Source organism: Equus quagga, chromosome 1, assembly GCF_021613505.1.
Source record: "Equus quagga isolate Etosha38 chromosome 1, UCLA_HA_Equagga_1.0, whole genome shotgun sequence".
NCBI classification, from domain to species: domain Eukaryota; kingdom Metazoa; phylum Chordata; class Mammalia; order Perissodactyla; family Equidae; genus Equus; species Equus quagga.
The window spans coordinates 150,270,375-150,289,856 of NC_060267.1; the positions used below are offsets into that span (position 1 = coordinate 150,270,375).

The 19,482-nt window shown below is 42.2% G+C and overlaps 1 protein-coding gene and 1 pseudogene across 1 annotated transcript; both read right to left on the bottom strand.

Moving 5' to 3' along the window:
• Nucleotides 1–4,487: 4,487 nt before the first annotated feature.
• Nucleotides 4,488–5,405, bottom strand: LOC124237795 (kidney mitochondrial carrier protein 1-like; annotated as a pseudogene).
• Nucleotides 5,406–14,368: 8,963 nt separating this feature from the next.
• CCR4 (C-C motif chemokine receptor 4) lies at nucleotides 14,369–19,266 on the bottom strand. Its single transcript, XM_046681236.1, has 2 exons — nucleotides 19,186–19,266; nucleotides 14,369–17,083 (listed from the first exon to the last, which is right to left on the bottom strand). Exon 2 carries the CDS (start codon nucleotides 17,031–17,033, stop codon nucleotides 15,951–15,953), a length of 1,083 nt encoding a protein of 360 aa, XP_046537192.1. The 5' UTR covers nucleotides 17,034–17,083; nucleotides 19,186–19,266; the 3' UTR covers nucleotides 14,369–15,950.
• Between the last annotated feature and the right edge of the window lie 216 nt (nucleotides 19,267–19,482).

Genomic DNA, 19,482 nt, shown 5'->3' on the forward strand with positions numbered 1-19,482 from the left:
GGTGGGGTAGCCTTGTCCTGCCATAGCCTCTGGCTTCAAGCCCCCCATAGTGTATCGAGCAGAGTTACCCCACAGGATCTGAATTTTGGGCATCTACTGCCAGCTTCAGGTCCCAGAACCCAACAGACTTGAGGTCTCAGCTTTGCTCACCACTTTTGTTTCATTTCCCAGATCTGGTCCTCTGGATTAACAGATGCTTAATCCTAGCATTTTTCTGCAATATTTTTTTATTTACATATAATTTGCATGCCATAAAACATGTAGGCTTTTATGTGTATAGTACAATAAATTTTGACAAATATATCTAGCTGAGTCACCCACATTCAATAAGATATAGGAAATTTCCAACACCCAAATTATTCCTCTGTACTCCTTTGCAATTGACACTCTACCACACACCAGAGGCAAACACTGTTATAATTTTTTCTCCATAGATTAGTTTTTGCCTATTCTAGAACTTTGTATAAATAGAACCATACCATAAGTGCCCTTTTGTGTCTGGCTTCTTTGGCTCAACATAATGTTTCTGAGGTATCAATGTTGTTGCATACATGGACGATTCCTTCATTTACATTGCTGACATCGTGTGCATACTCCAAGTTTGTTTATCCATTCTCCTGCTAATGGACAATTGAATTGTTTCCAGTTTGGGGCTATTATGAATAAAACTGTTATAAACATTCTTTTATCAAACATTTTTATTGAGATATAATTCACATAACATGAAATTTACTCACTGAAAATGCACGATTCAATGATTTTAAGTATATTCACAGAATTGTGCTATCATCACCACAATCTAAGTTTAGAAACTTTTCATCACCCCAAAAAGAAACCCCACACCCATCAGCAGTCACTCCCCATCTCCCTTTTCTCACAGCCCTAGGCAACCACTAATCTACTTTTTGTCTCAATAAATTTGCCTAATCCAAGGTCATGAAGATTTATAACTTTGTTTTCTTCTAAGAACTTTACAGTTTTAGTTCTTACATTTAGATCTGTGTGAGCCACTTTAATTTTTTATAGTAGTCCTCAGTAATTCTGACGTAGGGTCCAACTTCATTCTTTTGCATGTGGATATCCAGTTGTTCCAACACCAGTTGTTGAAAAAACCATTCTTCTCCCCCATTGAATTATCTTGCCACTGTTGTCAAAAATCAATTGACCATGAACATGAGGGTTTATTTCTGGACTCTCCGTTATACTCCCTTGATCTATATGTCTATCCTCATGCCATACCACATTGTCTTGATTCCAGTAGCTTTGTAGTAAGTTTTTGAATTTGGAAGTGTGAGTCCTCCAACTTTGTTCTGCTCTTTCAAGATTGTCTTAGCTCTTCAGGGTACCTTTTGTTTCCATATAGGATCAGCTTGTCAACTTCTGCAAAAAATTTTTTTAATTATATAGTACTTCAGTTTATTAAATAATGAGACAAGGTTTATGCCACATATTGCAATGATGTTTACATAAAGAGCTCAAAATATAAAGGCATATGAAAAATTTATGTATTTTTGAGGAAGATTAGCCCTGAGCTAACTACTGCTAATCCTCCTCTTTTTGCTGAGGAAGACTGGCCCTGAGCTAACATCTATGCCCATCTTCCTCTACTTTATACGTGAGACATCTACCACAGCATAGCTTTTGCCAAGCGGTGCCATGTCCACACCCGGGATCTGAACCGGTGAACCCCAGGCCACTGAGAAGCGGAACGTGCGAACCTAACTGCTGCACCACCGGGCCGGCCCCTATGAAAAATTTATAGTCTTTGCATAATATATACTATTTCGAGCACATAAATAAATATGAAGAACAGAAGCCATTTGTTATATCATAGATCAGCAACATTTACTATCAATAATTACAGAATTCGACAAGCAAACGAAAAATTCCATTTTCTTCTTTTTGGTTATAAAAGCTAAAAATCCTTTTGCTACATTTAAGCAATATCCAATGGGGCAGGGGAACTTGTAGCCACACCGCGGAAAACAAGGGGATCAAGTCTCCCAAGCCTTTAACTTCTTTCTTGGTCAGAAGCTTCAACAATGGCATTAACCCTTCAGGAAGCAGAAAAACCAAAGCAGGGTAAGATCCTGTTCTACAAGGTGTTTCATAAATCTACACTGAAGAAATACTAAATTTTTGTCTCAAAAATGTGCTTAAGTTTCACAGCAAGGTTTGAATTTCTTTTCATCCTGGTATGAACATGTACCTAATTTTAATAAATTGATATAATGAATATTGCATGGTCTTCAAAATGAACTTGCTTCTACTGTTTTAGAAATTATATGTACACTTAAAAAACAAATTTTCTACATTAAAAAAAGTGGTTGATACAAAGTAATCCTTTAAACTCAAGGAACTCAAAAGTGAACGCCTTTCTATAGAAAGCCCTTACCATGTTAATGGAATGTTTTGGTAAGAGGAAAGAACTCTCCTCTCCCTAAAGACATGGTTTGGTACCAGGAGAGAAGCCTGAAGGAGCCTAGCATCCCAGAGTCATGTCTAGAGCTGGCCAGGGAGATCTGAACTTTCACCTCAGTCTTTAAGCAACTAACACCTCCACACCACTCCACTTCCCCTTCTTTCTTCCTTTCTCTAATGACTTTGTCTCGGCTCTTTCTTTTTTTTTTTTATTTTTTAATTTTTTTTAAAGATTTTATTTTTTTCTTTTTTCTCCCCAAAGCCCCCCGGTACGTAGTTGTATATTCTTCGTTGTGGGTCCTTCTAGTTGTGGCATGTGGGACGCTGCCTCAGCGTGGTTTGATGAGCAGTGCCATGTCCGCGCCCAGGATTCGAACCAACGAAACACTGGGCCGCCTGCAGCGGAGCGCGCGAACTTAACCACTCGGCCACGGGGCCAGCCCCTCGGCTCTTTCTTTTGAAAATAAAATTGTGCTTCACAAAACCTTTGTCAAAGTCAACATTAATAAAGAAGGCAAGCTGAAAGTGACTGGGAGGAAAATTGTCCAATCTGCCAAGGAAAACCTGCATCCCATCTTTCTATTCTGCTTCAAGGGAGGAAGCAGCCCAGGGGCTAGAGGAGCCGGGAGGTGCCCGGCATATATGCACATGTTTATGCCCTGGAGCCCCAGTTAGTACGTATTGAATGTTGTCCTCCAAGAGGAGAACGGAAGGTACCCAAGCAAATATGTTCCCTCTCCTGGGCTGTCTTCTAGAAGTGCAAAGTTCCTGGGGCTCTCAGAGTCACTTTTTATTTCGAAAAGCAAAGATGAAGATGAGAGAGAAGAGGGAGAATGATTTATCTTGTCTTTAGAAGAAAAGAAGAAAGGGAGCTATTATACACCTCTTATCAGAAACTAGATAAATTGGTGCAGCACTGAAGAAATAGTTTTTAGAATTTCAAACAAGTATTTTCCATCCAAAGTAATTCAGAAGTCCAAGACAGGAAATATTTTAACAAACATGACCTGAACTAAAGCAAAAACTGGGAAATCTGGAAAAATCAACTCTTCGATTCACTTGTAACATTTTGCTAGAGAAAAGAGAATAAAACCTTAGCTTATACAGTGCTCTTTCTTTCACAAGGCCTGTGACAAAGGGCTTCACCCGGGATTACAATGAGCAGCCCCTGAGAAATTGACTCTTCTATACACACAGGCTGTTTATTCTGGGATGACAGCTGCATGACAGCATGATGTAAACACACTCACTCTACAAGTCACGTAGTAGCAGCTACTGGTTTCTTCATTTGACCCTTAACATCAATAGATGTTATTATTCCCATTTTACAGATTGGGAAACAAAACTTCGCTAAAAATCAAAGAGCAAACTACTAACATTACCTAAGAGAGAACCTGAACTGCTTGAAACACCTCCCATTAACACGGACCCTGTCACCCTCAAAACCAACACATCACACCATGGTGGGTTTAGATGTCAATATTTTGTAACAATTCCAAGTCTTCAAAGGCTTAAAATCACTTATTATAAGTGAAAGATCCTGCCAAAATAGGAAATTACAAAGCAGTGCAATGTTCCAGGGATCTAGCTCCTGCACTGTTTACACCTGGGGTTGAAAAGTCCAGGTCTCCATGTGTGAAAGTTCTTCAGCCGACAAGAAGCAAAAGCCCCCAGGAGTTCAGGGACAGTAACCCCCTCTTGGAGGCTCTATTCTCTGCTTCCAACGAGCTTGTTCAAAGCAGCCCGGTCTTCCCGGCTCGGAGCTGCCAGGCATCAGGCGCTCCTCTCCCCTGAAGAAAACAGTACACGGTTCCTGATCTTGCAAGTTTTCTTTAGCAAGAAACATGCATTTCATATGTTATCTTTGCTATTGAAGGGCACTTTAATGGTAAAGTCTAGGGTTTGGGTGTTACAGTTGATGCCATTAAATGTCTGACGCAGAGCATCTGACGCCAACACACAGCAATCTGAACTAACTCAGTCTTCATCTGTTGCTCACACCTCAGGATCTGACGTGCCAAGCGGTGAGAAGCAGTGTGAAACACAGGAAGCTTTACTGTTTCCGAAGTGAGCATTTTCAGAGTGCTGTCTCATGGAGCCTGGACTTGTCACAAATCCAGTTTCTTCAGCCGCTCACATGTCACAAAGAAAATGATGTTCCAAGGTCCAAGTCTCAACCAATTTGGCCAAAACCCTTTATATAGAGCAAAAAGCCCTTCATTCTTCCATGTCTGTAACAAGCAATCCAGGGTACCCGTGTAGCCACAGCATGTGCCATCTCGAAGGACTCTCTGATTCATCACAGGTGTTCTCACAACTTCGACAGGGTTTGAGGCCAGGGCCCCGGCCAGACCACAGGTGAAGCCTGAGAGGAAGTGGGTATACACAGGGTCTCCCATCAGGCCCCAGAGGATCAGATGCTTCTTGGCGAGGTCGCAGACCCGCAGCTCCAAGCCAACAACAATAGGAGCCCTCTGAGCGGTAAGGGACACGCCCTTCCACAGTCCTCTCGGTCCCTCTTGCTGGTAATTGTTAATGAAGCTGCCTATCATTCCTCCCTGAATGCTGCTGCTTTGTGCTTGCATCCGTATTTTCAAAACATCAGTTGGATTAGCAATGGCTGAGGATAGGACTCCAGAGAGAATTCCACAGACCACATTTATCAGTAGAGTCTCACCTTCTGGGCGTTCGACAAATAATCGCTTCAAGCTCTGCTAAGTGCCTGTCTTGACGGTGCCATAGGAAGCCTGGCGTAGCATCGCCGGGGCAATCCCGACCTACAGCGCTTTCAGCCCTTCCTCTCGGCCTATCGTCACGAAAGCATGCAACACGCCTCTGTACCGGATTTCTTTCAAGTTGGCGTCGTTCGTCTGCCATTGAATCTGGAGGCACATCTTGGTTAAATCAATTGGGAATGTACCGCATTCTGCCGGGATGGAGGCCAGCCCTCCGTACACAAAGGGCTTCCGGTTGAGGGCCGCCATTCTCACCACTGTCCCCGCTCCTTTGATTCATGGAAACATGGTCTCCAACAGGGTTTTTCCCGGAGGCGGTGGCGGCGGCAGCCCCGCGCCTCCTCCTCCGCAGGCTCACAGCCAGCAGCCGCCCAAGAGCTGGAGAAAAGGCCGGCGAGCGGCGGGGGCGGCCCAGGAGCCTGCCTGCAAGAACGTTTTTTTAAGCCAGCTGGGATTGTGATAGAGATTTTATTGAATTTAGAGATCAATTTGGAGACTGTTGCCGTCTTTAAAATGTCTTTAAAATCTCAGACCTTGGGCAGCCCTGGTGGCCACTATAGTCGAGTTCAGTGTGCTCGGTGTCCACACCCTGGGTTCAGTTCCCAGACACCACTGTTAGCAGCCATGCTGTGCTGGTGGCCCACATACTAAAAAATAGAGGAGGATTGGCGTGGATGTTAGCTCAGGGCTGATCTTCCTCAGCAAAAACAAAAAAACAAAACTCAACTCTCCCAGTCAATGAATCCAGAATGTCCTTCCATTTATTTAGGTCTCGTTCAATTTATTTTCATGATGTTTTCTAGCTTTCAGTATACATGTCTCGGACTGCTTTTGTCAAATTTATTCCTAAGTATTTTATTTTTTGATGTTATTATAAATGGAATTATTCTCTTAATGTTTGGATTATTCATTGCTGGAATATAGAAATGTAATTGATTTTTGTATATTGATCTTGTATCCTGAAAGCTGCTGATCTCATTTTTTAGCTCTAATAGTTTTTTAATGGATTCCTTAAGATTTTCTGTGTAAAAGATCATGTCATCTGCAAATAGACACAGTTTTACTTCTTCCTTTCCAATCTGGATGTGTGTTCTTTTTCTTGCCTTTTTTTTCCTGACAAGAACCTCCAGTACAATATGAATAGAAGTGGCAAGACCAGACATCCTTGTCTTGTTCCTGATCTAAAGGGGAAAGCATTCAGCCTTTCGCCAGTAAGTATGATGTTGTGAACATTCTTGAACACGTCGTTCTACGGACTGAGGTCTTCATTTCTCTTGAGTAAACACCTCAGTGCAGAACTCCTGGGTCACAGAGTAGGTATATGTTCAACTTTACAAAAAATTATCAAACTGTTTTCCAAAGCGGCTTTTGTACCCAACCATCTTTTACATTTCTCTTGTTACATGTTATCCATCATCTCAATGAGTTTTGGAAAACAGGAAGACCCCTAACTGTGAACTTCTTGCTGCATCTTAACTGGCAGGCTTCCTAGTGGTACACTCAATGAGTCTGTCACCCTCAAGAAGTTTTCCTTTATCTATTCATTAATTTTTTTTTTGAGGAAGATTAGCCCTGAGCTAATATCTGTGCCAATCTTCCTCCACTTTATATGTGGGTCACTGACACAGCATGGCTGATGAGAGGTGTAGGTCCACGCCCGGGATGCAAACCCATGAATCCAGGCCACTGAAGTGGAGTGCACCAAACTTAACTACTGTGACATGGGGCCAGCCTCCCTCAAGAAGTTTTCAAGGGGACCAGCCTGGTGGCACAGCGGTTAGGTTCGAACGTTCCACTTCTCGGTGGCCTGGGATTCGCCGGATTGGATCCCAGGTGCAGACGTGGCACCGCTTGGCATGTCATGCTGTGGTAGGTGTCCCACGTATAAAGTAGAGGAACATGGGCATGGATGTTAGCTCAGGGCCAATCTTCCTCAGCAAAAAGAGGAGGATTGGCAGCAGTTACCTCAGGCTAGTCTTCCTCAAAAAAAAAAATTATTAAAAAAGTTTTTAAGGGTTGATTCTTTTATTTACAACTTAAATCCGTTCCCTCATAAGCTCACTCTTTGTCCACTGCTCAAACCCTCTCAAACTCCTCCTCAGTCATTTCTCAAGAGGAGCCCAACTAGACCACAAAATGTGCCACGCGACTGTCATTGAAATTAGGTAATTAGGAGTGTCATTAAAATTAGGTAATGTCATTAAAACTAGAAGGAATGCCTCTACCCCAGGCAACCATGGAGAGGTAGTTATGTAGTCCAGTCTTGCTGCAGAACCTTTTCCTGCATAGCTGGGCTCCGGTTATGGTCTCGGTTTATCTAATGTGGTTTTGAAAGAATGCGAACATTCTGCAGGTTCCTACATGCTATCTTGTATCCATCTCCAGGATTGACGTCAGCATCTTCTTCAAAGCAGCACACATTGCTGCAGACAGGTATCATATCAGGATGAGCATCTAGCTGCTTACCTCACCTGTGAGTCCTACTTTTTAGAATATCTCTCTGTGATTCATCAGTCAGCTCTCCATAATCCGAAGGTCCCCAACTTTTTTTCCCTAAAAGGAAAATATCTCTATTGTTTTGGCAGATTATGAAAGTAATCCATGTTTGTTCAAAGAGAAAAAGAAGCCTAGAAAGTATAAAGCGTAATTCTTCCCTTATAAAATGGATAACATCAATAATATCTCAATGAAGCTGGAGAAAAAAATTTTTTAAATGTCGAACAGGGTTTTATGGTTTCAGTTTGAGGTTTATCCTTCCAGGCTTTTTAAATGCACTTAATATATCATGGATATTTCTGCATGGTAGTAGGTATATAGCTGGAAGTCATTCTTTCTAATGGCATCATATTCCATACTATGGATAGACATTAATTTTTTATTATTAATTATTTCAAACATATAGAAAAGTCCTGAGAATAATGTAACAAGCATCCATGTGCCACTTAATTATTAGAAAAAAAAATTCAATTGCATATAAATATTTTCCCCAGTTTGTCATTTGTCTTTTCTTTTGGTGATGTTTCTGTCATATGTATTTTTATATTCCCCTAGTTGAATTTATTAATCTTTTCTTTTCTTTTTTGAGGAAGATTGGCCCTGAGCTAACATCTGCTGCCAGTCCTCCTCTTTTTGCTGAGGAAGACTGGCTCTGAGCTAACATCCGTGCCCATCTTTTTCTACTTTTTTTTTTTTTTAATATGTGGGATGCCTCCCACAGCATGGCTTGATGAGTGGTGCCATGTCCGCACCTGGGATCTGAACCGGTGGACCCAGGCCCCTGAAGCAGAACGTGTGCGCCACCGGGCCGGCCCCTGTTAATCTTTTCTTTTATGACTTCTGAATTTTGAGAAAGGCCTTGCCCATGCCAAAATTATGAAGAAATTCTCCCATGTTTCCTATTAGAACTTTCCTTGTGCCAATTTTTACATTTGGATATTTTATCTATTTGCAATTTAACCACGTATGGTATGCTGTATGAATCAAGCTTAATTTTTCTTCCCAGATGACAGTCCATTTGGCCCACTCCCTAAATAAATAATTTGTTATATCCTGCCTTTGATTTAAGATGCCATCTTTAATATATGCTAAATTTCCATGTATATTTTAATCTCGTACTAGATTTCCCATTCTGTTCCACTCAACTTTCTGGTCCATTGCCATACTATTTTAATTAACTGATTAATTTAATATACATATTAATTTATAATGCATATATCTTCATTGCTCTTCTTTTCAGGGTGGTCCTAGCTGTTCTATTTTTGTTCATTTTTACATGAACTTTTAAATCAGTGTATATAGTTTAAAAAGAACCATTGATGGGGGCCGGCCTCGTGGCATAGTGGTTAAGTTCATGCACTCTCCTTCAGCGGCCCAGGGTTCGCAGTTCCAGATCCGGGCCAGGGACCTATGCACTGCTTATCACACCATACTGAGGCAGGTGTCCCACATATAAAGTAAAGGCAGATGAGCACGGATGTTAGCTCAGGGCCAATCTTCCTCAGCAAAAAGAAGATTGTCAGCAGATGTTAGTTCAGGGCTAATCTTCCTCAAAAACAAAAAAAAGAACCACTGGTGTGTCTTGAAGAATAACACTGAATTTAATAATTTAACTTAAGAAGAACTGATGTTTTTATAAAGTTGAGTCTTCCTGTATGAGAATATTTAGGCCTTTTCTTCTAGATCGTTTTGTTGTCCAGCAATAGAAATTTAAAGTGGCTTTTCTTTCATACGTTTTATATCTATTTCATATCTATTTCAGATATATAATATGTATTTTTTTAAGGATTTTATTTTTCCCTTTTTCTCCCCAAAGCCTCCCAGTACATAGTTGTATATTCTTCGTTGTGGATCCTTTTAGTTGTGGCATGTGGGACGCTGCCTCAGCGTGGTTTGATGAGCAGTGCCATGTCCGCGCCCAGGATTCGAACCAATGAAACACTGGGCCGCCTGCAGCAGAGCGCACAAACTTAACCACTCGGCCACGGGGCCAGCCCCTATAATATGTATTTTAATTAGGATTTTTTTTACATTCTCTTTCAAAATATGGATCTGTTTTTCCATCATATCTTCTTTTTTTTTTTTTTTTTTAGGAAGATTAGTCCTGAGCTAACCGCTGCCAATCCTCCTCTTTTTGCTGAGGAAGACTGGCCCAAGCTAACATCTATGCCCATATTCCTCTACTTTATACGTGGGACGCCTACCACAGCATGGCTTTTGCCAAGTGGTGCCTTTTCCGCACCCAGGATCCGAACTGGCGAACCCTGGGCCGCCGAGAAGTAGAACGTGCAAACTTAACTGCTGCGCCACCGGGCCGGCCCCTCTGTCACATCTTCTAACAGAATGTTATTTGTATATGTAAATGTAACTGAATTTGATGTATTAATATTTTCCCCTATTACCTTGTTTAATTGTATTATTGTTTAGATAGTTTTTTCAGGTGATTCTCTTGAGTTTTCCAGTTATTCAATACTATCATTGCAATGGAGAGACTTTATGTTTTCCTTTTCAATTTTTTAAACAAATTTTATATTTTGTAATAGTTTTAGTTTTACAGAAAATTGTGATTAAAGTACAGAGAGTTCCCACACGCCCCACATTCAATTTCCTTTATTACTAACGTCTTATATCAGTATGGTGCATTTGTTATACTTAATGAACCAATATTGATACATTATTGTTGACCAACATCCATTCTTTATTCAGATTTCCTTAGTTTTTAGCTAATGTCTTTCTTCTCTTCCAGAACTAATTACGTTTAGTTGTCGTGTCTCCTGAGGCTCCTCTTGGCTGTGACAATTTCCCAAACTGCCCTTGTTTTTGATGGTGTTCACGGTGTTGATGGATACTGGCTAGGGATTTTGTAGAAGGTCCCTCTATGACAATATTTACACCTCTAACTTATTCCTCTTACAGCATGAAGCTGGTCGCTCCAGTGCGATGTCGTATAGAAGTGGTGATGGAAGGCGCTCTTTGTCTTTAGCTAGGATGCCTCTGGAGTGCTCCATTAAGTGTTTTGAGCTGAGATAGACATATTTGATCATAGTAATAAAATATTATATTCCTATACTTCTCTGTTCTTATCTTGATTATAGTCAACGTTATTTTTTCTTAGTGTCTATCTTTGAAATGTTAATTATGCTTAAGTTTGTATTTGCGTGTGTGTGTGTGTGTGTGTGTGGTGGAGAAAAGGATCCAGGAGTTTTCCAGGCTAGTTGTTTTCACAACCGAACGGCTCTCTTCTTTTCTACTGCCCCCGGGAAGACTGCCGACTGCAAATTTAAAATTTGGCAAATCTGCCTCCTGCTTCTCTGAACCAAAGTGGGACTGGGGGCGGGGCTTCTCGGACAAGTCCCGTTCATCCCACTCCTGCACCTCATGGCATCTCCCTGCTTCAGGAAGTGCGTTTGTGTGGTGCTTTCTGAGGTCTCTCAATGCTGCAGCCTCCCACCACCCTTCTCTTTACCTTTTCCCATACAGTTTTTGCCTGATATCGGCTGCTTTCAGTAGACCTTACATATATTTTACAGCCTGAAAATTATCTCTCTCTCCAAGTTTGATTAAAAATGGAGTTTGTGGGCTGTAAAATTCATTCTTCTGGCTGTCATTTTACAATCTCCCAGAGAAGGTGAAAACGCAGACTTCTGCAGCGATGTTCATACCAAAAGTCTTAATGAAGTAATTTTGACCCGAAGACCGCCCACTAATTTCTGGAACTAGAGGGCAATTCAATCAATCTTTGAACTCTGTCATATAAAGTTTTATTAGAATCATAATGGGGATTTTGGAGAGAGGACTGGTGAACTTTGTGTAGTGAGATTGAAACTTGAATTGTCAGTGTAGAGTAATTAATTAAGAGATAAGGAAATTCACTCATTTAGTAGAAAATAATTGAACAACTGCTTTGTGCTAGGCATTTTGCTAGGCAGTGAGGTGGTGGTTATTGTTGGTGGAGTTAGTCTAAATCATGATTAGAGTATTGTTTCCCCTGAACTTCAATTTCTTGGGGTACTAAAACCAACCTTATCAACTTTAAGAGGCTGAAATGAGTTTCAATATATGAAAGCACTTGGTGGATTTCTGATTTTATGAAAGGGGAATTTTCAGCCACTGTAAACATTTTAGGAGTAAAGTATTGTGACCCCAAAAATGAGTGGAGGTGTGTCTGGCTCATTTGAGCTGAGAAAGTCACTGACAGGTACAGGATAGAGGATGTCAGGTGGCTGTGGCATGACCAAGGGTAGAGATGGACTAGGACCCATTACAGAAAGAGAGTGGCATAAGGGAAGATGCTTCAGGCTTGAGGCAGACAAAGTATGGGAGCAACAGGGAGGCTGACTAATGGAAGCATAGGAACCAAGAGTCAAGTGGGGTGGATGGGCAGAGAGCAATGAAGAAAGAACATCCCTGGTGCACAGATTATGCCTCCTCATTGTCCTACACCTGGGGTCAATTTTCATTTATCTTAGGTGCTCACTTGTCCCCTGTGTGATCCAAAAGTCCCTGTTTCAGATTGGGGTTCCTGGAGATGCACTCTGAGACTCTGAGATTAGCATACAAGAGATTTAATGGGGAGTCCTCTTGGGAAAAACACCTGTGAGGGCAGGAAGGAAGCAGGACTAGGCAGTAGGAAAAGTTGAACTGCCCTGTAATTGTAACAGAGGCCTCAGCTAATCTTATGGGGAGCTCTGGAGTTGGAACGGCGCTTCAGAGTTGGCCCAAATTAAGGCAAGAAGGTAAGTATTTCCCCTCATCTCGTGTCACTGGCTATGAGCTGCCCCGAAGGAGGAGAACTCTGAAGGGAGACTAGCTGAGACCTGTCAGCTGTTATTGCCCCCTGGAAGCTGGTGGAATGTGTGCTTCAGTCCTGAACAGGGGATGTATGGACAGCACACCGCAGCATCCATTATCGGTCTTTTCAAGCCCAACGCAGGATGACTCGGTAGCTCAAAACTGGTGACTCATGCGTCTGTAAGTTCTCTTTGGTCTTATCTTTCCCTACATTGCTCCTCTTCCCTACTCACCACATATTCTCGTTAACTACAAAAACCGACTCACCACTCTGGGAACACACAGTAGGCTCTTAACACCACCGTGCCTTTTCATGTGCTATGTCATCCACCTAGAATGTCCTTTCTCCCTTCCGTTCATCAAGATCACGCTCCTTTTACTTCAAAAGCTGATTGTACTATGAAAATGTGAAATTGAATCAGTTTCTTCTTCCTCTGAGGTCCCAAAGCATTTCATTTGTAACTGTTATCACATCTGTCCTGCTTGCATTATAACTGATCGTGTCTGTGTTTTCTCTTGTCAGATTTTAAATTCCATGAGCGCAGAACTTACTCCTTTATCCTATTATTCCCTCCATGACCTAGCATTCTGCTTGGCACAGGCAGACATTCAACAAATAGGAATTAGTTGCATCAAATGTTCCAAACTGTTATGAGAGTTTCTTAGGAAAAATTTCCCTAAAGGTCTGAAGACCTTTTGGTATCACCTTGTATTTTTCCTACTCGTGGAAAGCAGCTGAAATTTATTTGTTCAATAGAATTTGAGCACCTACTGTGGGACATAGGACTATTTCCTCTTATTCTTTTTGCTGTTGTTGTTGAGGTAAAATTCATATAATGCAAAACTAATCATTTAAAAATGTACAATTCAGTGGCATTTAGTCCATTCCCGTTGTTGTCCACCCATCTTCTTTATCTAGCTCCAAACCATTTACATCGCCCCAAAAGCAAACCCGTTTCTATTGTTTGTAGACAAATTGCACCTAGTCTCTGTTCCCCAGCAAATATGCATGTTGCAACAAGGGGTGGATGGGTCCCGTGTCTGAAAATTTATAGTTAAACCCATCTTTTTGTAGAAATCATGCTGGCTTGCTTTCTATGTTTCTGTTACTGAATGGAAAGAAACTTTCTTTTCCGTGTACTGAGAGGGTCATGTTTGAGTGTCACTAGAGCTTCTGAACTCCCATCCTGAGGAAATAGCCCCCAACTCTGGAACACGGGAAGCCCTGAGTACCTTGCGGCGATGGGTGACCCCACGCTCCGGTGGAAGGTTGGAAGCTGCGTGGCCTCCACCTCACCCTTGCCTATCGTTATATGTGATGGGGAATGAAGGGTCAGTAAAATTCCTTTGGCCAGTCTTTGTCTTTGGGTGTCCTAAAATTTCTGTCTCATTGTGATTAAATGAATAAAATTACAAGCTCTATCAGGAAAGTGGAGGCAGCCACTGGCTGGGCAGATCCAAAACTGCCCTTTATCGATGACCCAGGAACACAGGTGCTTTGCATTAATCATCTTATTTCTTTCTTTCAATCATTCTGAAATATATTCTGCTTTATAGATGAGAGGAAAGTGAGACTAAGAGAGGAAAGTAACCTACCCAGGCTCACAGGGAATGCAGAGCTAGGATTTGTCAGACCCGCACGCACCATGCAGAGGTTTTCTAAGGAAACACTGCCTAGGAGCCCGGCCTGCCCCTCACTGCTTATCCACTCTAATCTCCAAGTACACTGCAACGCGATGGCGATTCCTTTCCTCACCCCGAGTGGAGAGCTTTAAATCCTCTCCTTGGGCGCATCCATATCTGCAACATATAGATGTTGTAGCGAAGATGATTAAATGAGGCAGCTCAGATTCTCATCCCCATCAGGAGATCAAACACAAACATGATGAGGGAAAAAGGCTCAGTGGGACTATATACAAGTTTATTCTATTTTTTTTCTATAAAGGCAACATCAACTTACCCTTCTAAAATCACTTTCCTGAAAATAAATTTTCTGGAAATGCATTCTTTATAAATGTAGAGCATGCAATAATGTGTAAACTTACAGAAGCATTTTTTTTTCCCAGTGAGGAAGATTAGCCCTGAGCTAACATCCGTTGCCAGTCCTCCTCTTTTTCCTGAGGATGATTGGCCCTGAGCTAACATCCATGCCCATCTTCCTCTATTTTTATATGTGGGACCCCTGCCACAGCAAGGCTCGATAAGCAGTGCCCAGGTCCGTGCCCCAGATCCGAACCTGCGAACCCCGGGCTGCTGAAGCAGAGTGCAGGAACCTAAACACTGCGCCACTGGGACAGTACCATATGAAAGCATTTTAAACTGGTTAATTCAGTTAATAATATGCAAGATGGGTTTCTTGTTTTGGAGGGATTACAGGTCTCCTCAGACTTTGTTAAATTCTTTACTTAATTCTGATTAATTAAGGCTGTGGGTGAGAACAGAGATTTATCTTAATGATATAAAATGATTAATTACATGATTAAAATGACTTGTAAGAAATGACTGACTGAACTATGGAGTCATCCAAAAGCTAAAAACCAGGACCAAAACTTTAAAAGAGAGGATGATACTTTTCACAATTTCATAAGTTTTTGACTGTCATTTTTATGCCACATCAGCAGGGCAGGCACTTCAAAATGATTAAGGAAGTCACACTTAATTAGTCCTCGTTCTTTTTACTTCTGAAGGCACTGTTGGTAAACAAGTAAAAGACCCCAAATAAAAGTATCTGGGCCTATATATTATTTTTAAATTTTGAATATTCATCTGTTATAATTAAAACATGTTCACAACCTTATGAAACTGCGTTTGAATTTCCACAAGTATGTTTGGATTTTTTTAATGCCTTGTGTTACATGTTTGGAAATCAGACCATGCTAATGCCTTCATAGCCTTATACTTGTAATCAGCATAAAAAGTTTGGCTTCCATTAACAAATAATCCTTTACAATAAAAGAACCAAGATCTAAGTTCATTGCTTCACTATTCTCATCTGCATACACCTGTCTTCATGAAATATACCATGCTTCAGATATATTATTAGAAAAACACTAAGACAGCATGTCAAAGTTTTCTATATGGTTCCACAAAAGTGAGAAATTCATTAAAGGGCACATTTTTCACAGCAGGAAGTAACGATTTACTCCACCGGTCAATTCTCTGCGATTCCCTCTGGAGAACCCCACTAGTTCAAATTAGAAGGGAGTGGTCTTCCCCTCCAATATTATCTATAACCTCACTGAAATGCTGCTCAGAAGTCTTCTCAAGGTCACTTATCCCTGCAGGAAAGCCTGGCGTGAGGAAGGACGCCTCCGTCCGCTGAACTCTTGCCGCACTGAACCTGTATGTGGCTAGAGGAAAGCTGACTGCGGGGTGAGAAGCCCACTGTCCGCGATGGATGTAAGTCTTCTTCCTGACTCTTACTCAGGGAACTCTTATTATAATACAATTCTAAGTAAGCTCTTAATTTGGGAAGACTATTAACTCTGCTTTTTGCATTTTCATTTTTTACAGAGCATCGTGGCGATCATGATCCACTGTGGACTGCGTGTAAGACGAGCTGGGGGTGTCAGAGGAGTAAATTTGGAGGAAACTACAGTATTGGCAGAGCACAAAAGGGCCCCTGCAGGTTTTGAAGAGCTTTACGATGTACTTGCGAAATTTTTCTCCCAGGAAAAAGTAGATGACTGGATTAAGGCAGCAGTGAACAAAAGCCAGGGTCTCTGTGGCCTGAATGGCATAGTCCAAGTGTCTTTCAAAGGTGCAGTCCTGAAGGACCTCTAGCTCCACCAGGGTCTCCAGGAAGAGCACCACATTGTAGGGTGTCCAGAACCCCAGGAAGAGGACCACGACCGCAAAGATCATCTTCACTGCCTTGTTCTTCTTCTCGTTTTTACAGTGCTGCAAGGTCTTGATGATCATGGAGTAGCAAAACAGCATGATCCCCAAGGGGATCACCAGTCCTAGAACGTTGATCTCCAGGGAGCTCAAAACCCTCCACCTCGTGGAGTTGGAAGAGTACTTGGTTTTGCAGTAGGTATGGTTGTGCTCAGTGTAACAAGTGCTGAATAAAAGGCCTGGAAGGGAGGCGAATACAGCCAACGACCATGTGGCCAAGCTGGTGATAACCCCATAAGTCAAGGTCCTCGCTCTCAAGGAAAACACCGCATGTACAATCGCCAGGTATCTATCGATGCTCATGAGCATGATGAAGAATATGCCACTGTAAAAACCCACCAAGTACATCCAGGAAATAATCTTGCAGAGACCGAGTCCAAAAACCCACTGGTCTGCAGCGTAGTAGCCCCAGAAAGGGAGGGAGAACACGAAGAGCAGGTCCGAGATGGCAAGGTTGAGCAGGTACACGTCAGTCATGGACTTGAGCCGCTTGTACTTACACAGGACCAGAACCACCACGGAATTCCCAAGCAGACCAAACAGAAAGACCAAGGAGTACAGTGGGGGCAGGAAGAGCTCCCCGAATGCCTTGATGCCTTCTTTGGTGCAAGGTTTGGGGATATTTTCATAGAGATAGTAATTGTTATAGATGCTTTCATCCACGGTGGTGTCTACTATATCCGTGGGGTTCATTTTCAAATCTACAGGCTCCTCAAGGCAGATCTGAACCCAATCAGAAGAAGCTAGTGAGGGAAAGAACAAGCGAAATTTCAGTGAGAACAGTAACAGATCGAAATGGTGCCGAGCGCAGAGCACAGCTGCTTACTATTTTGCCCCGGATCATTATACACCTCTTCCCAACCTTCCCAAGTTGAAGGGCTCAGTTCCTCACAGGGCAGGGCAGCCAAATGAAATATTCTGCCCTTTGGAGTCAGACAAAACTCCAGCTCTGCCACTTTTCTTACCCCTCTGCGGGGAGCTTCACTTCTTTCATTTGTAAGTGGGGATAGTAAAACCTCCTTTTCAAGGAGGTGTTTTTCAAGAACGTATTTCTAAAAGATAGTCTAGGGTTACTGAAATCACTTGCAGGAATGACAAGCCAAGTTGATATCCCCAACAGTACTGCACCCAGGCCCTTTCTGACATGAAAGCCAAAAAAAAAAAAAAAAAGATGAAAAATCCATGCATCTTTCCCCTTCAGATTGTAACTTCAAAAATTTGGTAATTGCTTTCATCAGGCTAGAAGGAAACCAGGTTGGTCACTTGCCTTTATATAGAAATTCTGATTCCTCCTGCATGCTTTGCACTTTATAGATTTCAAAGCACAGGTATGGGTATTGTGCATTTAATCCCACGCCTGTGCTCCTGTCCCCAGCCCTGCCCTCCAATGAAAATCTGGTACTCTAAGCCAAGCAAGCATACTGAGCCATGGTGTAGATGGCTCATGAAAGATTCAGAGAGCTTAAATGACTTCTGAAGACCGCACGGCTATGTATAGAACTTGCTCTCTAGGCCCCAAATCCCAGAGATGTGCTGGTAAACCAGATCTGGGTTGGTGGGTGGGGTGAGGAGGCTCTGATTTATGGCTTTTGCTGGTTTCCGTGGTAGAAATACTTCCACCAAGACCGAGGTCAAGCTACCAACTGCCTCACAACATCCTTGAATATGTAACAATTGGCTCTTGAGAGTTGATGCACGGGGCTCCCGCACTCCACTGCCGAGTCCCACGGTTGCTCTAGAGCACCGTCTTAGAGGGGAAGACGCCTGGCCTTCCAGACCTGGGTGGCTGGCTGCCAATTGTACATTAATGCAGCGAATGTGTTCTCAAGGCCGTTTGGAAGGTTGCAGTACTCAGTTGAGTAAACTGAGGGAAATTTTTGGTCTTTTCATCAAAACCACATACAAAAATTAACCCTATGCACTGAATCCTATCAGAGTGAGAATTAGTATACAGATCTATAAAAGATACATCACAGGCAGAACTAACATCTCCACCTCCCCAACCTCATTTCACATCTAAATTGGTAGCTGAGGTTAAAATCTTCTTAAAGTCACACATGTATTCACATGTGAATCAGAGAAATTCAGGGATGAGAGCTTTCTGGCTTTCTGACTCAAGGCTTCTTGCTTCCTTCTTAATAGCACCTGGATATTCCTTATTAAAACCCTTTTCACGTTGTTTGGTAATTCACATCTACTCCCTACTTCCCACCCTCACCACCACACACCGAAACCAGGTTGTTTTTCAAGAGAGAGATTTTGGTTTACTCCTGCAAAGAGATGCTGAAGACCTGGTGAATCTCAGGGTCTCCAAAAGAATTTGTTAAGTGAGTGTCAATTCTAGTTAAATGAATAACAATTCTAGTCTTTCTCCACCATCTTAGCAGTGAAAATTAAAGGACTAAAAGAGGCTGAAGAGTTAGGAAATTATCAGGAGAACAAACAAAAGTAAACACAGCTGGTAAATGTTTGGAATTATTCTGTAGGCCTGATTTGTGTGGTCTTTCTTGACCTGGGAGTCTTGAGAGAGACAAGAAGCAGAAAAGTTTATATGTTTAATGAAAATTATCTGTGTATTCTGAGCACGTGGACTTAAGCCAGATGTGTGCAGGGAGAGCGCTCAGAGATGAATGCCGGTCAGATGAGGGCTCAGGGAGTGTGGGTACAGGTAGACCATGTGTGGTCTCCAAGGTAGGAGCCAACCGTGAGCACGAGAGTGCCCAAGAGGGCTGAGCGCGGAGACTGGTGAGTGGCTGGCCAACTTTCAGCGCTTCCAAAGTCCACACACATGGCAAGAAAGCAGCGCACGGCCCGAGGCTCTGAGAATGGCCCCATCCCCACTTACCTTGGGTTTCTGAAAATGGCTCTGAAGAAGGTCCCTGAGGCAGTGCCAAGCTTGCTCAAGAAGTGCAGCGCTAAGAAAGACAAGTGCCTTTGAAGAGCGCGCGGCTTCCTGTGAGAAGAAAGTCTATCCTTCACCCATCTATGCTGAGTTCATGTGGGTTTTTTTGATAGAAGTAAGAAGCAGAAAATGAGTGACTCAGTCACTCATTTCCCAAAACTGAAAGCTAGGAAGGTCTGCTCTCTGCTAGATTAAGGAGGAAAATGAACTAAGTTTTAAAAAGGGAAACTTTTAATTCTT